The 8,536-nt window shown below is 38.3% G+C and overlaps 3 protein-coding genes across 3 annotated transcripts; all 3 read right to left on the bottom strand.

Moving 5' to 3' along the window:
- Window positions 1-403: 403 nt before the first annotated feature.
- Window positions 404-2,017, bottom strand: LOC121759158 (protein CANDIDATE G-PROTEIN COUPLED RECEPTOR 7-like). Its single transcript, XM_042154663.1, has one exon. It carries the CDS (start codon window positions 1,941-1,943, stop codon window positions 633-635), a length of 1,311 nt encoding a protein of 436 aa, XP_042010597.1. The 5' UTR covers window positions 1,944-2,017; the 3' UTR covers window positions 404-632.
- A 1,711-nt stretch (window positions 2,018-3,728) lies between these two features.
- On the bottom strand, window positions 3,729-5,674 carry LOC121757237 (beta-carotene isomerase D27, chloroplastic-like). The gene is made up of 6 exons (XM_042152754.1): window positions 5,107-5,674; window positions 4,850-4,942; window positions 4,694-4,755; window positions 4,262-4,368; window positions 4,077-4,172; window positions 3,729-3,981 (listed from the first exon to the last, which is right to left on the bottom strand). The coding sequence occupies exons 1-6, from the start codon at window positions 5,485-5,487 to the stop codon at window positions 3,932-3,934; spliced, it is 789 nt and encodes a 262-aa protein (XP_042008688.1). The 5' UTR covers window positions 5,488-5,674; the 3' UTR covers window positions 3,729-3,931.
- Window positions 5,675-5,808: 134 nt separating this feature from the next.
- On the bottom strand, window positions 5,809-7,796 carry LOC121757238. The gene is made up of 2 exons (XM_042152755.1): window positions 7,580-7,796; window positions 5,809-6,112 (listed from the first exon to the last, which is right to left on the bottom strand). Exons 1-2 carry the CDS (start codon window positions 7,700-7,702, stop codon window positions 6,011-6,013), a joined length of 225 nt encoding a protein of 74 aa, XP_042008689.1. The 5' UTR covers window positions 7,703-7,796; the 3' UTR covers window positions 5,809-6,010.
- Window positions 7,797-8,536: the final 740 nt, after the last annotated feature.

Raw genomic sequence — 8,536 nt, 5'->3', positions numbered from 1 at the left:
CAACTATCAACACAGAAGTAAGAGGTGAACGATGCTACACTATAATGAATTCCAAATTCCAAATTCAACTCAACATTCCAACGTCTAAACTTCTCAATGCTGCATTTGGATAAAAACAAGTTGTATTTTTTTACTTTTGAGGGGAAATCCATAAATACTCCAACTTTATGGAACTCAAGTCCAATCTAAATGGTTCCATAGTTTTCAATCCAACATAAAACCTGCAATCATAGCTCATACAAAAAACCCAAAGGACTTAAAATCTACTTTGATAAGCCAGAGTGGATTCACTAAAAAGAACCTAACTGTGCACTACTATTGATATATGAATCAGAAGACAAGTCATGATCAATCATACAAAGTTGAAGGTCAGACATCAATCATACAAAGACTAAGAGACGAGTGATCAACGAGATTTATAACAGCAAACGTTATTCTCTAGAGTTCTTTCATCAACAAAATTGACAGGACATTTCAACTCTGAATTTAAAATCTAATTCACGTATATATAAGCCATGGCGAAAATAAAATTCAAGTAGAAGTGAAGAAAAAAGATACACACAGGTATAACTAGAAGACCTGTATAAGGGGGGAGCACTGTTCACTAGGAGGATGCCTAATGCTACATCCTCTCATAATTCAAACTCATCTTCAAGCTTCAATTGCTCAGCAGCAGCCTCTTCCTCTTCGTCATCAATCACAAAGTAAGGATTGTGGACCTCGGGCCTGAACTTGTACCCTGTGAACGCATAGAATGCCAAGGTAGCCAACTCCGCGGCAACCACGCTAGTCCAGAAGTACTTATACGAAGTAATAGTTTCGAGACCATAGACCACAACCCGAGTGAAGTAAATGTAGCATATGACCACAATGTAATACTGCCTAAACAGAGTGAGTTTCATCAAATTGACCGCAGCCTTGCCATCAGTCTTGGCCGCCTCGCGCAAGTTCTTAATCGACCAAACAATGGGGAAAAGCACGGCACAACAGCAGACGACATCCACGAGCAAGAACACCTGCTTCCAAGCGATCCAATCCTGCCCGAAGGGCCCTGTCTCATCAATCACAACCTGAGCTATATTCGCGATAACCTGAAGAGGAATCACAATCATCAAAACCTTCTTCTCCTTATCGTGCAAATACGGCTTCAGGAACGACCATCCCGTCCCGATCAAGACGATCAAGGTGAACAAAGTAATCCCCTTCAAGAAACTGAATATGTAAAACAGCACATCCCAACCGTGTGCAGATCCAGTGCGCTTAATATACGATTTGTCTTCGGCCTCACACAATAGATTCAGTGCTTTGAGCAATACCACAGCCAACATAAAGAAATGGATTCCAAAAGCAGTCGGTCTCTTCTTGTACAAGACATTGATCCAAAAGGCGGCCATAATGAAATAGATGATGGAGAGCAGGAAGTAAACCCTAGGTAGAATTGTTTTACCCGCGGAGAGGTAATCGCGGCGGTTGGACCTTCCGCCTTCCAAGTTGTACATCGCGGAGCGGACGTTCATGGAGACCTTGAGCTGCGGGAGGCAATTGGCGAAGATGAGAGTGTACTGATCGGCGGAGGACTCGGCGTAGGAGAAATTGAAGGCGGAGACGGAGGGGTTGGGGAGTTGATCGAAGGTGAAGACGTGCTTGATGGAGTGGGATCGGAGGACGCAATTGATCTGCGCATCGTCGATTTGCTGGAGGACGTGCGCCCAGGCGTCGATGGTGCAGAGGAAGAATCCGAGCTTGGAGAGCTCGGGCGGGTCGGGGACGGAGCCGGAGAGGGAGAGGTTGGTGAGGTTGAGCTCGACCTGGCCGCGGTGGGTGAAGCCGAACTCGTCGAGGAGGATTAAGGGGCGGGAGTCGGATCGGGTCTCGGTGGAGCGGATCTCGGCGGCGGAGAGGGCGGCGGAGGAGAGGATGAGGAGGAGGAGAGGGAGAGACATTTCAGATTCGGGTCGGATCGGAGTCTCTCGGGTCAGGAAAAGGGGGAAATGGTTTGAGATTTGTTGGTTGGGGTTTTATTTAGCGCCCTTTCCGATGCTTCCTAGTAATCGTCTAATATGGAAAAATCAAGTCTTCCTTTCTTGTCTTATCTTCTATTTTATGTTTAATCAATGATAGTTTTAATTTTATAACCTTTTCAAACAATATTTCATGTTAGGAAGATGAAGATGAGATATCGTTTTTTAGGTATAAAGATCGATTGTTTGTGTGTTTTAAATATGTATAGAAATAAAAATCATGCTTATTTCTAGGTAAATATTGTGGAGATTTAGAAAATGTGATGATTTATGTGAGCACAATTTATTTCATCATGCAAAAGTGTAATGTGAATCTAAATTTGTATTTAATATTATATTCTCTCTCAGCAAGCCTTGGTGGCCCCCACACTCCGATCCGATATCATTGAGTTGTCGCAAAATTTTAAAATATAAATGAAAGTGAATAAAAAGTGAGCAAATTGAATCTTATTTTAACATATTAATTTTAAAATAATTTAGGGGAAAAATGAGTTTGTTATATGGGAAATATATTTTTAAAAATAATAAAAGTAAATACTCCCTCCCACGTTACTTGAGGCATTTTTTTGGGCACGAGATCTAAGAAAGTTGTGTTTAGTTAGTTAAATAAAGTAGAAGAGATAATAAAGTAAGAGGGGGGAGAGAGGGTAAAGTAAAAGAAAGAATAAAGCAAGTGTGATTAGATGTTTTGTTTTTAGACAAAAAAGAGAAATGACTCAAGTAACTTGGGATAACTAAAAATGGAATATGACTCAATTAACTTGGAACGGAGGGAGTATGATCTATTTACTAAAAACGTTTCAAAATGTAAAAGTAAGAGAATGTGAAGAAAGTAGTGTATTCAAAATTTTATATATGAACATGGATATGAAAATATGAGGTAAGTGCAGATCCGCCCCATGGGTTACTTAATAGTTTTTGGCATGACAAATGGGATTAGAAGTTGGACTCGGTCGGTTGGATAGGAAAAAGGGGGATTATAAGTGAGTGATGGCGGAATCCACGAGCATGTTGTGGGGTTAATTACTCCATTATTGAGTTGAAAAGTCTATTTCATTATGATGCTAATTACTCATTTGAGATGCGATCTTATTGTTTACACACAAAATACAAACAACAGGACTAACGAACGAGTCAAAGGAGATGTAAATTAATTTCATTGGAAAATATACATAATCTCCTTCACTTCTCTAACCTATTCGATCATATTCCTATTTTTTTTTCTTTTAGTGGCAGTTCAATAGTACTAGAATAAACGCCTTAATTTATATCGTCAACTACTTGAGTAAACAAAAAGTCTTTTTGCTCAGCGGATTTATGACGCCGGTAGTGGAATAATGGATTCTATTTTCCACAAGAGTTAGTCAACTATGTGATATACAGATACAATTATACAAACTTTTAATTCGGTTTATAGTAGATCAGTTAAACATATTTTCCTTCTTTTTTTTATAAAATCAATTATTCAACTTTAAAGAATAAGTTAAAGGGGTATGGTCAGAAACATTGATTTCATTCCATGCCGTTTGAAAGAGGTCACATTATTTTAAAGGGTTATTAACAAGTCATTTAAAAATTTTAATTTTTCTACTAAACTTTAAAGTTGGAATCATGAATTTAAGTTTTGGTGTCAACTTTCCATCGATTGAATTAGTTGACAAATTTTAGCTTACATCGTGTCTGAGTAGTAGAAAAGAGAAAAGGATCAAGACCTTATTCTGCTTACATATTTACTAAACCCCAAGTGTCAAAAAAAAAGACGTCTGTAAAAATACAGTAATACCACCTTATCTCGTAGTACTATATGAAGAGCCATATTATTATATATACGAGATGGAATTTATACAATATGTGATGAAAAATGGTCTAATCCGGACAGACAATATGATAGTTGCAACCACCAAAATATATCATGCTTTTAGTTTGGGACAGAGACTTGAATTTGGGTTTGCAATGGAGCCTGAAGGAAGAATTATTTGATTAGCAACAAGAGAGATTGTATATATATATATATATATATATATATATAGGTATATAAATGTATGAGAGACTTACAAAAATTTGGTAGACAAGATTGTTTTGAAACCGGATCGTCCTCAAAGGGGGGTGGAACTTGTCCATATATCATCTCACAACTCATGTCTTCAAAATCTGCAATTAACACATGTATGTAGATTATTATGTTGTGATGATGCAATTGCAATGAGACATGAATAATGTAGGGAGGTGAGCTCACATACTTGGATTCATCGTCAATGGAAGGCCAAACTCGTTGGTGAAAAAATCTTGTGTTGGTATTTTACACATGTTAACGCACATTCCTACGCAACCACTATTCTCCAAGTACCTTCCAATTTCAATTCCATCAAAATACCATTCCATCACATTATCTAATTAATGTACTCCCTACTCGACATGTCTCATTTTGCTATTTTGGGATTTCCGTGATTTAAAGTCTCATTTGTTTTTTTTTCATTTTATGTAAGGGGACCCAACATTCACCTAACTCATTACACTCACATTTTATTATAAAATCAATATATAAAAGTGAAGTCCATTATCCACAACTCATTTTTTTTTTTTTTTTTACAAAGTCAAACAATTTCTTAAAACTTGGGAAGAGTCAAAATGAGACTATAATTAGCAGACGAAAGAGTATCATATATACATACCTGCATTTCTTGATGTGGACTCCGCTCTTTTGCTTCACTCCGTTTACTTCTACCTCCACAACCTACTGAATTGCCATTATTAATTTTAGATATACAATTTTAAATATAATTAATACTTGTAAACACCAAGAGAGAGAAGAAAACATAGATACAAACCTCAGAAGGGCCAACCAACCAGTGGAAGAAAGGCACCGTTAATGCCGCATTGAACTCTGCTGCCCATTTTGTTGGTGGAAACAACTTTCTAAACTGCCATACAAAATACAATCCATATTAATCAACCCATTCCACCTATATATTTTACTTAACTTATTAGATACTAGAATGATATTTTCCTTTAACTTATGAGTCATTCTATAAAAATAAATGTAACTATTCCATGTTTTTGTTGAGAGAGAGGGAGAGAAGGGTACTTGAGCAGGGGCGCCGGGAGGGAGCATGGAGAGGAGCACCTCTCTAACAACTTGCTGCTGCTGCAGACGACTCCTTCCCTCCATCACTCCTCTCGACACTTCCACAAACGACTCGTAATCACAGTCGAACAGCCCCTTCTCCTCCATCCCCGCTTTTCCTCCGCGCCCGAACTTGTCCATCTTCCGCGAGAAGAGGCTCATGAACACTCTCTCGAACAGCCCGTCCTTGTACTTGGTCTTCTGCCCCATCGGTGCCGGCTGTCCCGAAGCCTCTGCTATTCCGCACCGCACTGTGCTGCTGCGTAAATGGAATTTCCGCCGTCTCTCCGGCCAACATGGCGACGGGAATAACGACTTGGTTACCGGCAAGCTTAACACCATCTTTAATTCCGGTTTTGGCTTATCGTAAGATTCACAAATTTAAAAAAAAAATTATGGGGTTTAATTGAGTTGAAGAAAAAATGAATGATATGGGCGTGTGGTGGTGGTGAGTTATCGGAAGAATGGTGGCCATACATGTGCCGCATCACCAACTAACAACCTTATATTATTTCTTTTTATTTACATGAATATCTTTTGTGAATACTACAAATATGACTAGGCCAGGCCATGATGAAGGCCCAAGATTATGTCTTTCCTTTTATTTTGTTGATTATATACAGTATTCCAACCTTTCTCAAATGCATTCTGCAGGAAACAATATGGTTAATGTTACAAATTTATTCCAGAGGCTGAAATAAAACATTTCCATATTCCAGTAAGTATGAGGCAGAGCCTGAATAAAGTAAAATGAAAAAAAAAAACAGAATAACAGGTGAAATTGCATAACATTTATTCGGAAATCCGCATGATCTGGATGGAACTGTTGCAATATATTGCTACTACAAAAAAAAACCTCATTCAATTAGGCAGAGTCAGCAGGTTCCACAGCCTTTGGTGCATCATCTGCTTTCAACTGCTCCAATGCCGACACACGTTCGTCCAGTGACTTGTAAGTGTTATCTATCTGTTTCAAAACAAATCAATTACACCATACACAAAATTCGAATCAATACCAATATTCATGTTATCAACTAGTTCATTTCCACTCCCACTAATCTCTCTAGCTATTACTCCATCCAGATCCATTTATCTAGAACCACCTCTCAGTTTTGACCTTAACTTTCATCAGCATTTTAAATTTGACGCATTTAACTGATGAACTGATGCAGAAATCTCTATGATGAAGTCTGAGTTGCAAATCCTTGAGTTGGCTTACCATGGATTCGATCAGGTCAATGTAGTACTATCAGATTTAGACATGAGAAATGAAGGGGATCCAACAAATGGGTTTCATCTGAATAACTTGTAGAGTTGTATAAATGAGCTTTTCAAAGGACATATCTCTTCAACACATGTTACTTACATGGAAACTGGTCGAGGAAATGTGATCGCTTAAGAAAAACTTAACGAAAGGAACACAATAACTAAGCTTACTTGGTGCTAGTTATTATGGCTTGACCAGCATTTTTAGTTTGCATCATGTTGTAAAGACAAAGTAGGCAATTTGTGCTATTAAAAAAAGGCAAAAGAACAGCCAAGGCTGGGCATTTAGGGTTATGAGAATCAGTTATATACCAATAACTGCATAGCAGATACCAAGTAAAGTGACAAGATTAGAGTTGATAAGTGAAGACGCTAATGGAGTCACTGCTTATTGATGATTAGAGTTGAGTGACAATTGAAGACATGAATAAAGTTAACGGAGTTGATTTCATCTCTTCCTATCCTATAGAGACAACATGAAAGCAACGCAAAAACGGATACAAGATCATTATTGAATAGTGTTATGCATCTAAACTTCATTCACTTTTGGGTGATTTAGTGTTCTCATTCAAGTGTTGATTGTACACAGATGCACAGACTGAATGCTATTCGCACAAGAGTCGTAAGCTTAGGCCTAGATTCAAGTGAGTGAGCGTCAACATTAAGGTAGCGACTCAAAAACAGGCGGAGCACTTAAACAACTAAATCGTTGCTCACTGTAGACTGTCCACCTATTTTTCACTGCATCAAGGATGATAGAACTACTACTACTAGTGGCTGTCAAGTGCACGGAAAATGATATAACGAACATTAACGCAAAACTCTACAAATTTAAAAGACACTCTCTCGACATTTCACAAAGGCAAAATGATTCTATACCAAACTTCCACTGTAAGTCTGCCTCATTTCTCAACCATTGTTAACTTCTAGTACAATATTCATCCACTACATACGGAACTCTTCTCTCGCCGTTTCGACTGAACATCATCTAATTTTCAATCAAATCTACACGAATTTTTTGACATATTCAATTCGCGCTGGAACATATTCCGTGTAACAATTGGGGAGCCACTAACCAATCTCATGAACAAGCAGTAATAGGAATAGTAATTAAAATAAATAACAATCAATTTCAACAAAAAGCAGAAGAAAGGGCAAAAAGAAAAACCTGTTGAGAGATGGCGTGGTGGGCAATTGCATAATCCTTCTGGAGATAATAGAGACCGGCGGCGGATGCCAGCGCCGCGCCGGTGAAGAATGAAGCCAGTCTAACCCGCAGCACATAACCCATTTCTGTCCCCTCCGATTTCACCGATCTCAGCGTCAATCGCCCAAATTCTTTACAGAAAAAAATGAAGATGGCGATGCCCAAAAGGCCTAAACACTTGGGCCTTGGCGCTAGACGTCACCACGTTTCGGGAACCGGCGGTTCACGGTTCGGAACCGCCAGTTCCGGTTCAAGAAAGGCGTGAACCTGAACCGGCCCGACCAAGGTTCTGCGGTTCCGTTTCCTAAACCGTGAACCGCCGGAACTGCCTGTGCATATCCGATTCCGAGCCGGTTCGGCGGTTCATTTTAAATTTTTTTTATATTGTAAATTTGTAATTCAAGTAAAAAATGTAAATATATTTGTATAAATAAAATTAGAATAAAGCGACGTACAAATGCAATTTTATTGATACAAATTACAACTTCAAAATTAGAAATTACAACTTTTAAATTACAAATTACAACTTAAAATTTACAACTTAAAAATTATAAATTACAAAAGACTTAAAGTCTTGATTACAATTTTACAAATTACATATTCGAAACGAAGGGGAGAAAAAAAAATAAAGGAAAAGGACTTGAGCTCAACTTAAATTTAAAATTTAAGTTGAGATGTCTACGTATCCTCAATGCTCAATTGCATTTTGGAATCAAAGTCCACGTAGTTCTCTTAACTTGCTTACATATTTGGCTTGATCGGAGGAATTGGCGCCTACTCTTCTTCGTCGGGGAAGTAGTCTTAGTCAGGTTGTACTACTTGATTGTCCCAATCCGGTTCTTAGTCTCTAATTTCGGCGGAGCACCAATCATCAAGTAACATGGTGGCTTCCATGTTTTGCCCGGTGAGTCTACTTCT

The sequence above is a fragment of the Salvia splendens genome, chromosome 12 (assembly GCF_004379255.2).
Source record: "Salvia splendens isolate huo1 chromosome 12, SspV2, whole genome shotgun sequence".
NCBI lineage: Eukaryota > Viridiplantae > Streptophyta > Magnoliopsida > Lamiales > Lamiaceae > Salvia > Salvia splendens.
Note: the sequence above shows the minus strand (reverse complement) of the source record. Positions and strands in the feature narration are given on the sequence as shown.